The following is a 20,222-nucleotide window of genomic DNA, read 5'->3' as shown; positions in this document are numbered from 1 at the left end:
TGTTTATGCAACATGGCTCTGGACTCCACTTCATTTGATATATTACCAGATGCTGGAATGCTTTATAGTTTATATTGTGCATAGCACGCTTTCAATTTCAGTTCAGTGGTTAATGAATTATCATATAGGAGTATTTCATAACGATAAAGTTTTAAAGCATGTACACATCAAAGAATACAAAGGTTGCGTGTCGACCCTAGCCTTTTGCAAAGGCAGCTCGCTATAATTTCAGCACACGCACACACAGCGCATGACCAGCGAGCTGCGAGAGTACCTCGCTCCCATCCGATCGCAGCGGCTGTGTGCGCACGTGTCCACCGCCCGCCGTATGCGAGTCTATTACGAGCCGCCTTCGCAAAAGGCTATGTCGACCCCTGACCCCTGCACCAATGCCATTGCCACTGAATGCATGCCGTTGGTTTTTGCAAACACTCCATTCAGTGATGATTCGTACTAGAGTGCCGTTCCACACCATGTTGAAGTTGACTTTACTGTTAAAATCAAATTTAGATTGATTTTTGTATATACTACAAACTCTTTCCTCCTAAAAAGTCATTATTAAAGTTTATAAAAACTGCAATAATTCGGTGCGAACAAAATAACTTAGTCTTACTGATTTCATAATTAAGGACATTTTTTTTGAAGATGTGTAAATGAATCAAAAACATGTATATATAAGGGGGTATTTATGATGACTCTTTCTGAGTGCTCAAAGGGCACTAAAAATTATTCACACACCGTATACAGGGAAAAAAAAGAAATGGATGAAATGAGAACGAAAGAAAGAAGTTGTGCATATTAAACAGGTTCATGAAACACTTGTGCGGTGACCAGATCATTCCGTCTTCCAATTTGCATAGGAGATTATGACGAGCAGGAAACGTGAAAATTCCACATCCTTTATATCACAAGTGACGAAATCTCTATCGTGCAATTCATCTGCTTTTTTTGTAACAAGGTAATGAAATGCACTTTAAAAAATGCATGAAAGAAAGTGAAGATAAACGTAACAACATTGATAACGCTTTATTTCGGATCGTTGCTTTGACGTCATCAAATCTATTTCTTTAGCAACTTTGGGACTCACAATTTTCAAAAAGTGCTTTTGAAAAGCATATACATGAGAAGATAGAAGATGGGGCACCACTGTCGCGATTAAAACTGCATCGTTATTCTAACATTTCTTATCATGTGCATGATTTCATCATCGAAACTATCTTTGTCCATTTCATCCTTACCGTAATGTCAATAGTCTGTATGGATCTTTAGCTCAATTGGCAAGTTTAACTTAAAGCAGCTATAATGCAGATGTATCTCATTGCAGATAACTCATGTCTTACGAAACATTAATTATGGAATGCTCATTTTTTCGTGTTGGCAGCTTCTTTTCAAATTGTTTTTTTAAAGGAAACCAAAACCCAAATATAAATGTGTATTGAATGAAAGCAGTTATATTAGTAGAACACATCAGTGAAAGTTTGAGGAAAATCGGACAATCCATTCAAAAGTTAGAAATTTTTAAAGTTTTGGCACTGGCATCCCCTGGCGTAGAAGACTACTAGAATTCTTTGTATGGGCAAGAATATAAAGAAAATATAAGGAATATTCCAGAAAAATTCATTTTTCAGGAAAATCACACATTCCATTAACTTGTTACTGACACATGTTAAGGGTAATGTCATTCCCCTTGCTTTCTGAAAGAGGTAAGTCAAGTGCTCTTTCATTACGCTACAAAAGTGAAAATATGTTGGATTTTCTTTATATTTTCTTTATATTGTTGTCCACACATGATGTCATACGCTGAAGTAGTTTCTTTATCCAGCGGTTCCAACACCAAAGCTTTACAAAATCATAACTTTTGCGTTGATTATCCGATTTTCCTCAAATTTTCACTGATGAGTTTTACTTATGTTGCTGCTTTCACTCAATCCACATTTCTCGTTGGGTTTTGGTTTCCTTTAAGCATGTCATATCGCCTCCATGTTTGACGCAAATAATTCATAAGTGCGCTCATGATGCATTGGGAACTTCACGAATTGCTTCTTGGTATAATAAATTATCATTTCTGGTATTTTTCAGTTTTCTTTGTCTTCATTTTCATAGTTCATACTGATTACCAAAGTTTGCCTCCTTGTTTTACTGTTTTAAAAAAAAAGTTTAAACACATAATGCAATTGCAACCAGGCGTTTACATGTCAAACAGTAAAGCGAGGTCGAGTATTCAAATGTATTTGAATCAAAATTTAGTCACCCTTCCGTGTTCATTACATTTTCTGTGTATCGTGTATCTGCATTGGCACTCAACTCTATTTGTTCTTCCCATTTCGTTCCCCTTCCATTGATTTATTATTTTCATTGGTTCTTGATGTGCTTGTTGTTGTTGTTGTTGTCATTGTTTGAACACCATCACCAGCACCACCATCGTCACTGCTATATTTTATGAAAATTCAGCCCAAACCCTTGTTTAAAGCCACCGACAGTTCAACAAAAAATGCCTCGCAGTGTATAAACTATCTTTTGTCATGTCTATCACCATCACCATTATTTGTTCTCCTTGTTATCATCATTGTAATGATCTTTGTTGTCTTCAAAGTGAATGCTATAATGAACCGCTGTGAATTATTTACATTGTAGCGTCTTTAATATGTTGTTTATTGATTACAGCGTAATTAAGAACATGTGTTTACAAATACTAATGAGGAATGTAATTAAACATGTGAAACCGGTTGGTTCGCAGGGCAAATATCTTACAATTGTTTTCCAAATTGAATAAAGAGAACGTGTAAGCAACAATGCCATTTTTGTAATACTCCTGAAGCCAATTGCCATGATTGCTGTGTGAAAATAAAGGGAAAAAAAATCAACATTCTTTCTTGTATTTTTCAAAAACAGGTCAATATTCCTTATCGTTTTTGTCATGCTTGATGATTACAGCTGTCAAGCCCAAACCAGCAAGACCATCAGTTGAAAAGTCTTCCATCACTATCGAAGTGTTTGAAGGTGAGTCATCTTTACACGCGACACGATTCACAAAACGGTTCCACCATGTCAAAGCTGTACAGTGGACTCCCGTAATAACGAAGTCTTCGGGACTGGCAGTTTTCTTTCGTTACGTTGAAGTGTCGTTACAACCGAACAAATAAACAATAACAATACAGAGTGGAGATAATCTTGCGGCCTAAATTTTGACTTCGATGTAACCGGAATTTCGTTATAACCGTGTTGGTTATAACGGGAGTGCACTGTATCTAAGTCGATGTGATATAGTCAATCTGTCACATTTCGTATTGCATTGAAAATTAGGTGTATGCAATTACATTCGAGGTGGATTTCAATTTATTCATATATTCCCTAATCATCCTAAACGTGATGTTTCCAGACAAAAGAGAAACATTATATGAACGGAGATTATATGGATTGGGGAAAAGTGTATTGCAACAAGAAGATTAGAGTGTTATTCATAAAAGGGGGACTTTAGAAAGATAGTGAAAAGCATGAGGGGAATAGAAGCAGAACCCTGATTGGATGTCTTACCAACAACAACAAAAAACCTTCAAAGAGCCTTGACCCACACAACATGTGTCATTCTTGGCGGGAAATCCTTTTTTAACGAAATCAGTCTGTTATACTTCCTGTTTTTGAAAGTATACTAGTATTTTGGTGTGTGTGTGTGTGTTTTTACCTGCAAACAACCAAGAATCATGAAGAGCTACAAAATGTTTAGTTACCTGAGTCACGACCAATTCCTAAAATCCATCTAAAATGTTCGTGTTCTGCACAAGATTTGCAGTATCGATTATAATTATTATTGAGAACATCATTTTGGTCCGATTAGCAATGAAAAAAAATATATAGATTTTAAACTAGTCATTTCAAAATCTTGGATTATACGAGGTATGTGATATGAGCAGCTCACAACGCCTTATATTTAAGTTAAGATCACACACGCACACACACACACACACACACACATACACAGCAACCGTTATTACAATTTGGTATTACGATGAAGTACAGGTGGTAAATAAAAGGCCATTGATGAGACCATCTGATTCACTTTTAGTTACGAAAAGCATAGATTGAAAGTACTCTCCTTACTGTTCTCCCGAATGTTGCGCCAAAGGTGAGGATGCGACAGTCCGCTTCGTGGTTGAGGGTTTCCCCGCTCCGACTGCGGTGTGGAACAAGGGTTGGAAATCCATCAAACCCAGTGCTCAGTTTGTCATCGAGATCGACGAGTCCACGGGTGAATACATCTTCGTGATCGTGGCTACAAAGAAGAGCGACGCGGGAAAGTACACCTGTCGATTGACCAACAGGGAAGGTGAAGTCACACTGACCGTCACTGTCGTGGTCAAGGAGAGGCCGAAGGAAGAGCCAGAGTCTGTCCAAGCCAAACTGAAAAAGTGAGAAAGGGTCATTTTTTCAAACTTGTTATTGTATGTTTGGGTGCTGTTCTTGCAAAATGATAGTAGGCGATTTCTTGTTCGGTGCTAGTGTCATTACTGGAGTTATGGCCCAACAGCCGAGTTAAACCGATCTTTGATATCGATTTCCAGCATAGTGTTATCTTCATACTACCGCGATGTCCCGCGGATTTACACTGCAAATATCGGACGAAGAAAATGATCACGTTTAGCTTGTGTTGAATATGAGAAGATTCAAACATGAATCCTTTTTTTTTTTCGGGGGGGGGGGGGTGTTGAGACAAACTGAGAAAAAAAAAAGGATTGAACGTCACAAATTTCTGGACCTAGCTCCAAAATAAAACGCTTTCGAGTTTACTCTCAAGCAAAGGCTTACAATCATTTCCCTGTCTAGAGAGTTTTTGTAATCGTGCAGGCTGAGGTTGTATACAATAATGATACTAATACATACAATTTCTGTAGCGACATTCTCCACTCTGATTAAATGCTCAAGGCGCTATAAGAATAGGCTATGCACGTATCTCTTGGCGTACGTGAGTCTCATAAGTAACAAATTTAAGCACCAACATCAAACTTGAAATGACAAATTTGACAGTCCCTTGGGGGCTGATGTTAGCCTTTAGGGATATAGTACGTCAATGGGAATATTGAAAATGGGTTCAGTAGACAAGATTCAACACCAGGCCCATCACCAGCTACCGGAACTACGTCATAATTTTTAGGTCAGCCTGCTATTTAATTAACACAGAGTGATTCCAAGTTTAAGATTGTCGCTTGTGCTTGTGCTGATATAGCACTAGCTCCAGAACTCGCACCTTGGGAGACTGGAAGAGCCCACAACCTTTCCCTTTTCTTCGTCACTGATTCAAACAACAGCTGGGCCCTGCTTCATAAAGTTGTTCGTAAAGTTAAGCACGACTTTACGAACGACTTAATTATGACAAGCCAAGTGGGTTTCCTAATCATTGTTAATTTCAATAGCTTAAGCTGAAATTTGCAGATGATAATGATTATTCTTACATGTTAACACACGTTTTTAGTTAAAAGTGTATTTTTTTTTGCCCCAATGTAGATGAAATATTGACATACAGTCGTACTTTGTTAAAACGTAAAGAAAAGAAATGGCACACATATTGGTACCTCATATTCCAGTCGTTCGTAAAGTCATTCGTATCTTTAAGAACAACTTTATGAACCAGGGCCCTGAACAAACTGAGATAATGAATTGAAATTAAATGATACGGATCCTTTCGCCACCCAAATCTCTAATAATGATCACCTGATTTGACTTTACAGACCGAAACCTGAGGAGAAGATCGAGGTTTTGCCTGAAAAAGTGGTCGTTGAGGTGGAAGCACCATTACAGGTCAGTGTGTGTCACCTGTTTCGTTGTTTCTTCATACCACGTGTAAATTTTGTCCAATCAGAATCCAGTAACTTGAATGTGTCATCGTAGATGTAGTTACCACGAAATGTGAACATTTTCATGTGTAGGCCTACTATCCTTGCTAAATCAAATTCGATTTCATTTTTTTTCCAGAAAATCTAATCACAGACGTTATGTATACATGTATGCATGTGACTATATTACCTATATCATTCATTGCATAGGATGAATACAAAAGCGAATCATAGATTGTATGCATTATTTAAATACATTTTCTGGCGAACACAAAGATAAGTGCTGTTAAGGTGGAAATACTACTTTTTACGTTTAATGAGCACCCCTACTGCATTATACCTGACTAAATTGTTCCATAAGTATAATTGCATTAAATCGGTCGTGATAAGAGTACCAATGCAAGGGCCGGGGAACGGCTACCGGTCCAGAGGGAGAGGGTCCGTTTTAAGGATCCAGGTGGGGGTGAAACACGACCCTTCCCCCCCCCCCCAAAAAAAAAAACAACATCAATAAATAAAATAAATAAATATATTAGATAAATAAAAGAGTACCCCCCCCCAAAAAAAAAAATAATAATAATAACACTTGAATTTTGTGAGTGTGTAAAATTATTTTTTTTAATCGATTGATTTCTTTTTAGCCAAATATCTAAGAGAACACACCTCTCACCCCCTCCCCCCCCCCACCCGTTCCGCGACCCATACCATGTACTGATGTATATTTTTGTGAGCATGCATGCTTTTGTTTACCTTTTCTGTGTGCACGAGAATGGCAATGCAAATTCATAACTTAACCCTCAAAATCTCAGAGCGTGCGCTCTTACCACCTCGTGGGAAATCATTGTACCAGAACACCATTATCAATAGCAAATGAATGATGATATTGGTTGGAACAGCAACAATGGTTGTACTCCATCATATGCTGAAAATGACTGTGCTGACTTCAATAATAGTTAAAATGGTATCGTACGAGCCATTGTCTAGTTAATCTCATTATCGTCATCATCATTGGGTTACCATAAGGCTGTTCGAAAGATACATTGAGATGATATCTCTGCATCAAAATCGAGACATGACTTACAATTGAAATTGAAAATATTATGCTCAAACGATTACAGCAAAACAAAAGAAACCAGAAATTATACGCATACCTGTACAATCTACAACTGAATGTGCCAAATTAAGATACCCATATTCCCCGTCTTTTGCATCGTGAATATTTCACAGTGTTCCGTTAACAGATCTGTCACGTTGTCATGGTGTAGCCTTAATTGCAACATTCATAAACACTTTGAGGAGTACAGCGGTGATCATGGACCACTGTCTTCGGGGAAAAAAAAAATAGGCCTTAATGTCATGTACTTTCGGCATTATCATGCAATCAGTACTTTAACATTGTGTGTGCAACCAGTGAATCAATGGGATTCGCTTTAGTACTATATAGATATGTATGTATGCATAGATATACAGCCACAAGTGAAATGGTTCTGTATCAAACTTGTGATCGTCGTTGTTGATCCCAGTGTACATGAAGAATCGAGTACTTGTTTTGCTAGACAACTTATACGAACTCGCAGTGACGTACGTTATTTATCATAAGTAGCTACAACACTTGTAGGTGATTATTATTATTGTTATTATCTATTCGGTATTCGCAAGACAATACAAGTGATAACATATAACCAATCAAAACATTCGAAAAACAAGGATTGTGTCCTGCCGCCTAATCAGCACAAAGTTCCGGGAAAAGTGACCATACGGACCATGCAGATGAAATCGGTCGATATACGGCCGAGATGTCTAGCCTTGGATTAATCCGTATGCATGGGTTGTTTGCCTTGCTCTTTTTTAAAAGCTCAACTGCATCTTCATTCAAGAGTGTTCGAAGAGCATTGGTATTGAAATATCTTCAAATGCCCGGGTTGATGCATGCCAGCATCACATTTTTTATTTTGTTGTTCAATTTCAAACGAAACTAAGGCTGATTTGGTGTGATCTTTCCTCTGATGTTGTTCTTCGACGGGATTTCTTTTGATTTTAGAGAAAGTAATAAGCAACTTAAAATTGTTGACGCATCTTAGTCAGCTTGTAATGTATTAAGTCTCTCTCGATTGCACAACCTTGTCCTCAACGTCATAGACATGTCTCATTCAGACGAACTTGACAGCAGGAAAGGATGTGGTGTTTGGATTTGATTCACGAAGGCCTGTCCTTGCAATGTTATGTGTTATGCATGTGAATTACGAGCAAGTGCATATGTGAAACCATTTCGGCATATGCTTATCACAATGACACTGACGGTGTGACTGTTTGCTTGCATGGACAAAAGCAGTAATATGCATATCAGCAGTATCATACCTTCATCTATTCCTACGGCTCCTTATTCAGAGTACTTACGTTCTCGAATGTGAAAAGCCAGGAAAGATGGAAAATTGATGATGTTGTCTGCATATCTGCAAAATACACACAAACAGAGCATTTGCATGACGAAGAAAGATATCACATATCTTTTCAACGGCACCTTCGAGTGTTCGGTATGCAGCTTTAATCAATGGAGACTGCATGAGCACTCTTCCTTTATCTTCTGCCTGGCATCGTGCTTACGTGCTCTTCAGAGACGACGACAGCAGTAAATCGATTATCTTTGATCACAGGAGGGAGACACGATGACCATTGCAGAAGAAGCGACTTTGCCCGGAGAGGTCTTTGAGCAACCAGATAAAATGGGTATAGAAATTCCCGAGGAGGCACGCATCACAATTGCTCCAACTAAACCTGAGGAGGCCGAACCAACCGAAGTTGGCGTAGAAATTGCTCCTAAAAAGCCTGAAGAAAAGGTTCCGGAAAAGAAGAAACCTTTAACAAAGGAAGAGAAAGAAGAAGAAGAGATCTTTGAACTGCTCAAGGATGAAGAACCGAAGAACTACGAAAAGGTATTGAGAAAGAAAGGTGTGATTCAACAGAAAATCATCAGGAAACACATCGAAATGGTCGAGAAGCGCAAGGCTGAGGAAGTTTCTGAGCCAACGGAGGTTGTAATGGAAATCACGCCAATCCAACCTGAAGAGAAAGCTCCCGAAGAAATCACGGTGGAGATCAAGAAACCAGAAAAGGTCAAACCTGTCACCAAAGAGGAAAAGGAGAAGGAGGAAATATACGAGTTGCTGAAAGACGAAGAGCCAAAGGATTATGAAAAAGTACTTCGCAAGAAGGGTGTTACGCAATACAAAGTCATCAAAGAGCACATTGCCATGGTAGAGAAACGAAAGGCCGAAGAAGCGACTTTGGCTGAACAGGTCTTTGAGCAACCGGAGCAAATAGGTGTGGAGATTCCCGAAGAGGTAGCCATCACAATTGCTCCAACTAAACCCGAGGAAGCCGAACCAACCGAAGTTGTCGTAGAAATTGCTCCTAAAAAGCCTGAAGAAAAGGTTCCGGAAAAGAAGAAACCTTTAACAAAGGAAGAGAAAGAAGAAGAAGAGATCTTTGAACTGCTCAAGGATGAAGAACCCAAGAACTACGAAAAGGTATTGAGAAAGAAAGGTGTGATTCAACAGAAAATCATCAGGAAACACATCGAAATGGTCGAGAAGCGCAAGGCTGAGGAAGTTTCTGAGCCAACGGAGGTTGTAATGGAAATCACGCCAATCCAACCTGAAGAGAAAGCTCCCGAAGAAATCACGGTGGAGATCAAGAAACCAGAAAAGGTCAAACCTGTCACCAAAGAGGAAAAGGAGAAGGAGGAAATATACGAGTTGCTGAAAGACGAAGAGCCAAAGGATTATGAAAAAGTCCTTCGCAAGAAGGGTGTTACGCAATACAAAGTCATCAAAGAGCACATTGCCATGGTAGAGAAACGAAAGGCCGAAGAAGCGACTTTGGCTGAACAGGTCTTTGAGCAACCGGAGCAAATAGGTGTGGAGATTCCCGAAGAGGTAGCCATCACAATTGCTCCAACTAAACCCGAGGAAGCCGAACCAACCGAAGTTGTCGTAGAAATTGCTCCTAAAAAGCCTGAAGAAAAGGTTCCGGAAAAGAAGAAACCTTTAACAAAGGAAGAGAAAGAAGAAGAAGAGATCTTTGAACTGCTCAAGGATGAAGAACCCAAAAACTACGAAAAGGTATTGAGAAAGAAAGGTGTGATTCAACAGAAAATCATCAGGAAACACATCGAAATGGTCGAGAAGCGCAAGGCTGAGGAAGTTTCTGAGCCAACGGAGGTTGTAATGGAAATCACGCCAATCCAACCTGAAGAGAAAGCTCCCGAAGAAATCACGGTGGAGATCAAGAAACCAGAAAAGGTCAAACCTGTCACCAAAGAGGAAAAGGAGAAGGAGGAAATATACGAGTTGCTGAAAGACGAAGAGCCAAAGGATTATGAAAAAGTCCTTCGCAAGAAGGGTGTTACGCAATACAAAGTCATCAAAGAGCACATTGCCATGGTAGAGAAACGAAAGGCCGAAGAAGCGACTTTGGCTGAACAGGTCTTTGAGCAACCGGAGCAAATAGGTGTGGAGATTCCCGAAGAGGTAGCCATCACAATTGCTCCAACTAAACCCGAGGAAGCCGAACCAACCGAAGTTGTCGTAGAAATTGCTCCTAAAAAGCCTGAAGAAAAGGTTCCGGAAAAGAAGAAACCTTTAACAAAGGAAGAGAAAGAAGAAGAAGAGATCTTTGAACTGCTCAAGGATGAAGAACCCAAGAACTACGAAAAGGTATTGAGAAAGAAAGGTGTGATTCAACAGAAAATCATCAGGAAACACATCGAAATGGTCGAGAAGCGCAAGGCTGAGGAAGTTTCTGAGCCAACGGAGGTTGTAATGGAAATCACGCCAATCCAACCTGAAGAGAAAGCTCCCGAAGAAATCACGGTGGAGATCAAGAAACCAGAAAAGGTCAAACCTGTCACCAAAGAGGAAAAGGAGAAGGAGGAAATATACGAGTTGCTGAAAGACGAAGAGCCAAAGGATTATGAAAAAGTCCTTCGCAAGAAGGGTGTTACGCAATACAAAGTCATCAAAGAGCACATTGCCATGGTAGAGAAACGAAAGGCCGAAGAAGCGACTTTGGCTGAACAGGTCTTTGAGCAACCGGAGCAAATAGGTGTGGAGATTCCCGAAGAGGTAGCCATCACAATTGCTCCAACTAAACCCGAGGAAGCCGAACCAACCGAAGTTGTCGTAGAAATTGCTCCTAAAAAGCCTGAAGAAAAGGTTCCGGAAAAGAAGAAACCTTTAACAAAGGAAGAGAAAGAAGAAGAAGAGATCTTTGAACTGCTCAAGGATGAAGAACCCAAGAACTACGAAAAGGTATTGAGAAAGAAAGGTGTGATTCAACAGAAAATCATCAGGAAACACATCGAAATGGTCGAGAAGCGCAAGGCTGAGGAAGTTTCTGAGCCAACGGAGGTTGTAATGGAAATCACGCCAATCCAACCTGAAGAGAAAGCTCCCGAAGAAATCACGGTGGAGATCAAGAAACCAGAAAAGGTCAAACCTGTCACCAAAGAGGAAAAGGAGAAGGAGGAAATATACGAGTTGCTGAAAGACGAAGAGCCAAAGGATTATGAAAAAGTCCTTCGCAAGAAGGGTGTTACGCAATACAAAGTCATCAAAGAGCACATTGCCATGGTAGAGAAACGAAAGGCCGAAGAAGCGACTTTGGCTGAACAGGTCTTTGAGCAACCGGAGCAAATAGGTGTGGAGATTCCCGAAGAGGTAGCCATCACAATTGCTCCAACTAAACCCGAGGAAGCCGAACCAACCGAAGTTGTCGTAGAAATTGCTCCTAAAAAGCCTGAAGAAAAGGTTCCGGAAAAGAAGAAACCTTTAACAAAGGAAGAGAAAGAAGAAGAAGAGATCTTTGAACTGCTCAAGGATGAAGAACCCAAGAACTACGAAAAGGTATTGAGAAAGAAAGGTGTGATTCAACAGAAAATCATCAGGAAACACATCGAAATGGTCGAGAAGCGCAAGGCTGAGGAAGTTTCTGAGCCAACGGAGGTTGTAATGGAAATCACGCCAATCCAACCTGAAGAGAAAGCTCCCGAAGAAATCACGGTGGAGATCAAGAAACCAGAAAAGGTCAAACCTGTCACCAAAGAGGAAAAGGAGAAGGAGGAAATCTACGAGTTGCTGAAAGACGAAGAGCCAAAGGATTATGAAAAAGTCCTTCGCAAGAAGGGTGTTACGCAATACAAAGTCATCAAAGAGCACATTGCCATGGTAGAGAAACGAAAGGCCGAAGAAGCGACTTTGGCTGAACAGGTCTTTGAGCAACCGGAGCAAATAGGTGTGGAGATTCCCGAAGAGGTAGCCATCACAATTGCTCCAACTAAACCCGAGGAAGCCGAACCAATCGAAGTTGTCGTAGAAATTGCTCCTAAAAAGCCTGAAGAAAAGGTTCCGGAAAAGAAGAAACCTTTAACAAAGGAAGAGAAAGAAGAAGAAGAGATCTTTGAACTGCTCAAGGATGAAGAACCCAAGAACTACGAAAAGGTATTGAGAAAGAAAGGTGTGATTCAACAGAAAATCATCAGGAAACACATCGAAATGGTCGAGACGCGCAAGGCTGAGGAAGTTTCTGAGCCAACGGAGGTTGTAATGGAAATCACGCCAATCCAACCTGAAGAGAAAGCTCCCGAAGAAATCACGGTGGAGATCAAGAAACCAGAAAAGGTCAAACCTGTCACCAAAGAGGAAAAGGAGAAGGAGGAAATCTACGAGTTGCTGAAAGACGAAGAGCCAAAGGATTATGAAAAAGTCCTTCGCAAGAAGGGTGTTACGCAATACAAAGTCATCAAAGAGCACATTGCCATGGTAGAGAAACGAAAGGCCGAAGAAGCGACTTTGGCTGAACAGGTCTTTGAGCAACCGGAGCAAATAGGTGTGGAGATTCCCGAAGAGGTAGCCATCACAATTGCTCCAACTAAACCCGAGGAAGCCGAACCAATCGAAGTTGTCGTAGAAATTGCTCCTAAAAAGCCTGAAGAAAAGGTTCCGGAAAAGAAGAAACCTTTAACAAAGGAAGAGAAAGAAGAAGAAGAGATCTTTGAACTGCTCAAGGATGAAGAACCCAAGAACTACGAAAAGGTATTGAGAAAGAAAGGTGTGATTCCACAGAAAATCATCAGGAAACACATCGAAATGGTCGAGACGCGCAAGGCTGAGGAAGTTTCTGAGCCAACGGAGGTTGTAATGGAAATCACGCCAATCCAACCTGAAGAGAAAGCTCCCGAAGAAATCACGGTGGAGATCAAGAAACCAGAAAAGGTCAAACCTGTCACCAAAGAGGAAAAGGAGAAGGAGGAAATATACGAGTTGCTGAAAGACGAAGAGCCAAAGGATTATGAAAAAGTCCTTCGCAAGAAGGGTGTTACGCAATACAAAGTCATCAAAGAGCACATTGCCATGGTAGAGAAACGAAAGGCCGAAGAAGCGACTTTGGCTGAACAGGTCTTTGAGCAACCGGAGCAAATAGGTGTGGAGATTCCCGAAGAGGTAGCCATCACAATTGCTCCAACTAAACCCGAGGAAGCCGAACCAACCGAAGTTGTCGTAGAAATTGCTCCTAAAAAGCCTGAAGAAAAGGTTCCGGAAAAGAAGAAACCTTTAACAAAGGAAGAGAAAGAAGAAGAAGAGATCTTTGAACTGCTCAAGGATGAAGAACCCAAGAACTACGAAAAGGTATTGAGAAAGAAAGGTGTGATTCAACAGAAAATCATCAGGAAACACATCGAAATGGTCGAGAAGCGCAAGGCTGAGGAAGTTTCTGAGCCAACGGAGGTTGTAATGGAAATCACGCCAATCCAACCTGAAGAGAAAGCTCCCGAAGAAATCACGGTGGAGATCAAGAAACCAGAAAAGGTCAAACCTGTCACCAAAGAGGAAAAGGAGAAGGAGGAAATATACGAGTTGCTGAAAGACGAAGAGCCAAAGGATTATGAAAAAGTACTTCGCAAGAAGGGTGTTACGCAATACAAAGTCATCAAAGAGCACATTGCCATGGTAGAGAAACGAAAGGCCGAAGAAGCGACTTTGGCTGAACAGGTCTTTGAGCAACCGGAGCAAATAGGTGTGGAGATTCCCGAAGAGGTAGCCATCACAATTGCTCCAACTAAACCCGAGGAAGCCGAACCAACCGAAGTTGTCGTAGAAATTACTCCTAAAAAGCCTGAAGAAAAGGTTCCGGAAAAGAAGAAACCTTTAACAAAGGAAGAGAAAGAAGAAGAAGAGATCTTTGAACTGCTCAAGGATGAAGAACCCAAGAACTACGAAAAGGTATTGAGAAAGAAAGGTGTGATTCAACAGAAAATCATCAGGAAACACATCGAAATGGTCGAGAAGCGCAAGGCTGAGGAAGTTTCTGAGCCAACGGAGGTTGTAATGGAAATCACGCCAATCCAACCTGAAGAGAAAGCTCCCGAAGAAATCACGGTGGAGATCAAGAAACCAGAAAAGGTCAAACCTGTCACCAAAGAGGAAAAGGAGAAGGAGGAAATCTACGAGTTGCTGAAAGACGAAGAGCCAAAGGATTATGAAAAAGTCCTTCGCAAGAAGGGTGTTACGCAATACAAAGTCATCAAAGAGCACATTGCCATGGTAGAGAAACGAAAGGCCGAAGAAGCGACTTTGGCTGAACAGGTCTTTGAGCAACCGGAGCAAATAGGTGTGGAGATTCCCGAAGAGGTAGCCATCACAATTGCTCCAACTAAACCCGAGGAAGCCGAACCAACCGAAGTTGTCGTAGAAATTGCTCCTAAAAAGCCCGAAGAAAAGGTTCCGGAAAAGAAGAAACCTTTAACAAAGGAAGAGAAAGAAGAAGAAGAGATCTTTGAACTGCTCAAGGATGAAGAACCCAAGAACTACGAAAAGGTATTGAGAAAGAAAGGTGTGATTCAACAGAAAATCATCAGGAAACACATCGAAATGGTCGAGAAGCGCAAGGCTGAGGAAGTTTCTGAGCCAACGGAGGTTGTAATGGAAATCACGCCAATCCAACCTGAAGAGAAAGCTCCCGAAGAAATCACGGTGGAGATCAAGAAACCAGAAAAGGTCAAACCTGTCACCAAAGAGGAAAAGGAGAAGGAGGAAATCTACGAGTTGCTGAAAGACGAAGAGCCAAAGGATTATGAAAAAGTCCTTCGCAAGAAGGGTGTTACGCAATACAAAGTCATCAAAGAGCACATTGCCATGGTAGAGAAACGAAAGGCCGAAGAAGCGACTTTGGCTGAACAGGTCTTTGAGCAACCGGAGCAAATAGGTGTGGAGATTCCCGAAGAGGTAGCCATCACAATTGCTCCAACTAAACCCGAGGAAGCCGAACCAACCGAAGTTGTCGTAGAAATTGCTCCTAAAAAGCCTGAAGAAAAGGTTCCGGAAAAGAAGAAACCTTTAACAAAGGAAGAGAAAGAAGAAGAAGAGATCTTTGAACTGCTCAAGGATGAAGAACCCAAGAACTACGAAAAGGTATTGAGAAAGAAAGGTGTGATTCAACAGAAAATCATCAGGAAACACATCGAAATGGTCGAGAAGCGCAAGGCTGAGGAAGTTTCTGAGCCAACGGAGGTTGTAATGGAAATCACGCCAATCCAACCTGAAGAGAAAGCTCCCGAAGAAATCACGGTGGAGATCAAGAAACCAGAAAAGGTCAAACCTGTCACCAAAGAGGAAAAGGAGAAGGAGGAAATCTACGAGTTGCTGAAAGACGAAGAGCCAAAGGATTATGAAAAAGTCCTTCGCAAGAAGGGTGTTACGCAATACAAAGTCATCAAAGAGCACATTGCCATGGTAGAGAAACGAAAGGCCGAAGAAGCGACTTTGGCTGAACAGGTCTTTGAGCAACCGGAGCAAATAGGTGTGGAGATTCCCGAAGAGGTAGCCATCACAATTGCTCCAACTAAACCCGAGGAAGCCGAACCAACCGAAGTTGTCGTAGAAATTGCTCCTAAAAAGCCTGAAGAAAAGGTTCCGGAAAAGAAGAAACCTTTAACAAAGGAAGAGAAAGAAGAAGAAGAGATCTTTGAATTGCTCAAGGATGAAGAACCCAAGAACTACGAAAAGGTATTGAGAAAGAAAGGTGTGATTCAACAGAAAATCATCAGGAAACACATCGAAATGGTCGAGACGCGCAAGGCTGAGGAAGTTTCTGAGCCAACGGAGGTTGTAATGGAAATCACGCCAATCCAACCTGAAGAGAAAGCTCCCGAAGAAATCACGGTGGAGATCAAGAAACCAGAAAAGGTCAAACCTGTCACCAAAGAGGAAAAGGAGAAGGAGGAAATCTACGAGTTGCTGAAACACGAAGAGCCAAAGGATTATGAAAAAGTCCTTCGCAAGAAGGGTGTTACGCAATACAAAGTCATCAAAGAGCACATTGCCATGGTAGAGAAACGAAAGGCCGAAGAAGCGACTTTGGCTGAACAGGTCTTTGAGCAACCGGAGCAAATAGGTGTGGAGATTCCCGAAGAGGTAGCCATCACAATTGCTCCAACTAAACCCGAGGAAGCCGAACCAACCGAAGTTGTCGTAGAAATTGCTCCTAAAAAGCCTGAAGAAAAGGTTCCGGAAAAGAAGAAACCTTTAACAAAGGAAGAGAAAGAAGAAGAAGAGATCTTTGAACTGCTCAAGGATGAAGAACCCAAGAACTACGAAAAGGTATTGAGAAAGAAAGGTGTGATTCAACAGAAAATCATCAGGAAACACATCGAAATGGTCGAGAAGCGCAAGGCTGAGGAAGTTTCTGAGCCAACGGAGGTTGTAATGGAAATCACTCCAATCCAACCTGAAGAGAAAGCTCCCGAAGAAATCACGGTGGAGATCAAGAAACCAGAAAAGGTCAAACCTGTCACCAAAGAGGAAAAGGAGAAGGAGGAAATCTACGAGTTGCTGGAAGACGAAGAGCCAAAGGATTATGAAAAAGTCCTTCGCAAGAAGGGTGTTACGCAATACAAAGTCATCAAAGAGCACATTGCCATGGTAGAGAAACGAAAGGCCGAAGAAGCGACTTTGGCTGAACAGGTCTTTGAGCAACCGGAGCAAATAGGTGTGGAGATTCCCGAAGAGGTAGCCATCACAATTGCTCCAACTAAACCCGAGGAAGCCGAACCAACTGAAGTTGTCGTAGAAATTGCTCCTAAAAAGCCTGAAGAAAAGGTTCCGGAAAAGAAGAAACCTTTAACAAAGGAAGAGAAAGAAGAAGAAGAGATCTTTGAATTGCTCAAGGATGAAGAACCCAAGAACTACGAAAAGGTATTGAGAAAGAAAGGTGTGATTCAACAGAAAATCATCAAGAAACACATCGAAATGGTCGAGACGCGCAAGGCTGAGGACGTTTCTGAGCCAACGGAGGTTGTAATGGAAATCACGCCAATCCAACCTGAAGAGAAAGCTCCCGAAGAAATCACGGTGGAGATCAAGAAACCAGAAAAGGTCAAACCTGTCACCAAAGAGGAAAAGGAGAAGGAGGAAATCTACGAGTTGCTGGAAGACGAAGAGCCAAAGGATTATGAAAAAGTCCTTCGCAAGAAGGGTGTTACGCAATACAAAGTCATCAAAGAGCACATTGCCATGGTAGAGAAACGAAAGGCCGAAGAAGCGACTTTGGCTGAACAGGTCTTTGAGCAACCGGAGCAAATAGGTGTGGAGATTCCCGAAGAGGTAGCCATCACAATTGCTCCAACTAAACCCGAGGAAGCCGAACCAACCGAAGTTGTCGTAGAAATTGCTCCTAAAAAGCCTGAAGAAAAGGTTCCGGAAAAGAAGAAACCTTTAACAAAGGAAGAGAAAGAAGAAGAAGAGATCTTTGAACTGCTCAAGGATGAAGAACCCAAGAACTACGAAAAGGTATTGAGAAAGAAAGGTGTGATTCAACAGAAAATCATCAAGAAACATATCGAAATGGTCGAGACACGCAAGGCTGAGGAAGTTTCTGAGCCAACGGAGGTTGTAATGGAAATCACGCCAATCCAACCTGAAGAGAAAGCTCCCGAAGAAATCACGGTGGAGATCAAGAAACCAGAAAAGGTCAAACCTGTCACCAAAGAGGAAAAGGAGAAGGAGGAAATCTACGAGTTGCTGAAAGACGAAGAGCCAAAGGATTATGAAAAAGTCCTTCGCAAGAAGGGTGTTACGCAATACAAAGTCATCAAAGAGCACATTGCCATGGTAGAGAAACGAAAGGCCGAAGAAGCGACTTTGGCTGAACAGGTCTTTGAGCAACCGGAGCAAATAGGTGTGGAGATTCCCGAAGAGGTAGCCATCACAATTGCTCCAACTAAACCCGAGGAAGCCGAACCAACCGAAGTTGTCGTAGAAATTGCTCCTACAAAGCCCGAAGAAAAGGTTCCGGAAAAGAAGAAACCTTTAACAAAGGAAGAGAAAGAAGAAGAAGAGATCTTTGAACTGCTCAAGGATGAAGAACCCAAGAACTACGAAAAGGTATTGAGAAAGAAAGGTGTGATTCAACAGAAAATCATCAAGAAACACATCGAAATGGTCGAGAAGCGCAAGGCTGAGGAAGTTTCTGAGCCAACGGAGGTTGTAATGGAAATCACGCCAATCCAACCTGAAGAGAAAGCTCCCGAAGAAATCACGGTGGAGATCAAGAAACCAGAAAAGGTCAAACCTGTCACCAAAGAGGAAAAGGAGAAGGAGGAAATCTACGAGTTGCTGAAAGACGAAGAGCCAAAGGATTATGAAAAAGTCCTTCGCAAGAAGGGTGTTACGCAATACAAAGTCATCAAAGAGCACATTGCCATGGTAGAGAAACGAAAGGCCGAAGAAGCGACTTTGGCTGAACAGGTCTTTGAGCAACCGGAGCAAATAGGTGTGGAGATTCCCGAAGAGGTAGCCATCACAATTGCTCCAACTAAACCCGAGGAAGCCGAACCAACCGAAGTTGTCGTAGAAATTGCTCCTAAAAAGCCTGAAGAAAAGGTTCCGGAAAAGAAGAAACCTTTAACAAAGGAAGAGAAAGAAGAAGAAGAGATCTTTGAATTGCTCAAGGATGAAGAACCGAAGAACTACGAAAAGGTATTGAGAAAGAAAGGTGTGATTCAACAGAAAATCATCAAGAAACACATCGAAATGGTCGAGACACGCAAGGCTGAGGAAGTTTCTGAGCCAACGGAGGTTGTAATGGAAATCACGCCAATCCAACCTGAAGAGAAAGCTCCCGAAGAAATCACGGTGGAGATCAAGAAACCAGAAAAGGTCAAACCTGTCACCAAAGAGGAAAAGGAGAAGGAGGAAATCTACGAGTTGCTGAAAGACGAAGAGCCAAAGGATTATGAAAAAGTCCTTCGCAAGAAGGGTGTTACGCAATACAAAGTCATCAAAGAGCACATTGCCATGGTAGAGAAACGAAAGGCCGAAGAAGCGACTTTGGCTGAACAGGTCTTTGAGCAACCGGAGCAAATAGGTGTGGAGATTCCCGAAGAGGTAGCCATCACAATTGCTCCAACTAAACCCGAGGAAGCCGAACCAACCGAAGTTGTCGTAGAAATTGCTCCTAAAAAGCCTGAAGAAAAGGTTCCGGAAAAGAAGAAACCTTTAACAAAGGAAGAGAAAGAAGAAGAAGAGATCTTTGAACTGCTCAAGGATGAAGAACCCAAGAACTACGAAAAGGTATTGAGAAAGAAAGGTGTGATTCAACAGAAAATCATCAAGAAACACATCGAAATGGTCGAGAAGCGAAAGGCTGAGGAAGTTTCTGAGCCAACGGAGGTTGTAATGGAAATCACGCCAATCCAACCTGAAGAGAAAGCTCCCGAAGAAATCACGGTGGAGATTAAGAAACCAGAAAAGGTCAAACCTGTCACCAAAGAGGAAAAGGAGAAGGAGGAAATCTACGAGTTGCTGAAAGACGAAGAGCCAAAGGATTATGAAAAAGTCCTTCGCAAGAAGGGTGTTACGCAATACAAAGTCATCAAAGAGCACATTGCCATGGTAGAGAAACGAAAGGCCGAAGAAGCGACTTTGGCTGAACAGGTCTTTGAGCAACCGGAGCAAATAGGTGTGGAGATTCCCGAAGAGGTAGCCATCACAATTGCTCCAACTAAACCCGAGGAAGCCGAACCAACCGAAGTTGTCGTAGAAATTGCTCCTAAAAAGCCTGAAGAAAAGGTTCCGGAAAAGAAGAAACCTTTAACAAAGGAAGAGAAAGAAGAAGAAGAGATCTTTGAACTGCTCAAGGATGAAGAACCCAAGAACTACGAAAAGGTATTGAGAAAGAAAGGTGTGATTCAACAGAAAATCATCAAGAAACACATCGAAATGGTCGAGAAGCGCAAGGCTGAGGAAGTTTCTGAGCCAACGGAGGTTGTAATGGAAATCACGCCAATCCAACCTGAAGAGAAAGCTCCCGAAGAAATCACGGTGGAGATCAAGAAACCAG

At 41.6% G+C, this 20,222-nt stretch overlaps 1 protein-coding gene across 1 annotated transcript in view; it reads left to right on the top strand.

The window, feature by feature from the left end:
* Positions 1-20,222, top strand: part of LOC139732580 (titin-like) — a 207,988-nt gene that overhangs the window by 29,859 nt on the left and 157,907 nt on the right. Inside the window, exons 11-13 of the mRNA XM_071643433.1 lie at positions 2,935-3,000; positions 4,124-4,406; positions 5,724-5,793. Of these exons, the coding sequence (XP_071499534.1) occupies positions 2,935-3,000; positions 4,124-4,406; positions 5,724-5,793 (419 nt within the window). The remainder of the gene's footprint in view (positions 1-2,934; positions 3,001-4,123; positions 4,407-5,723; positions 5,794-20,222) is intronic.

This window comes from Diadema antillarum, unplaced genomic scaffold, assembly GCF_040938485.1.
Source record: "Diadema antillarum isolate AM-2024a unplaced genomic scaffold, OU_Dant_1.0 seq00000437_RagTag, whole genome shotgun sequence".
Lineage (NCBI taxonomy): Eukaryota > Metazoa > Echinodermata > Echinoidea > Diadematoida > Diadematidae > Diadema > Diadema antillarum.
Note: the sequence above shows the minus strand (reverse complement) of the source record. Positions and strands in the feature narration are given on the sequence as shown.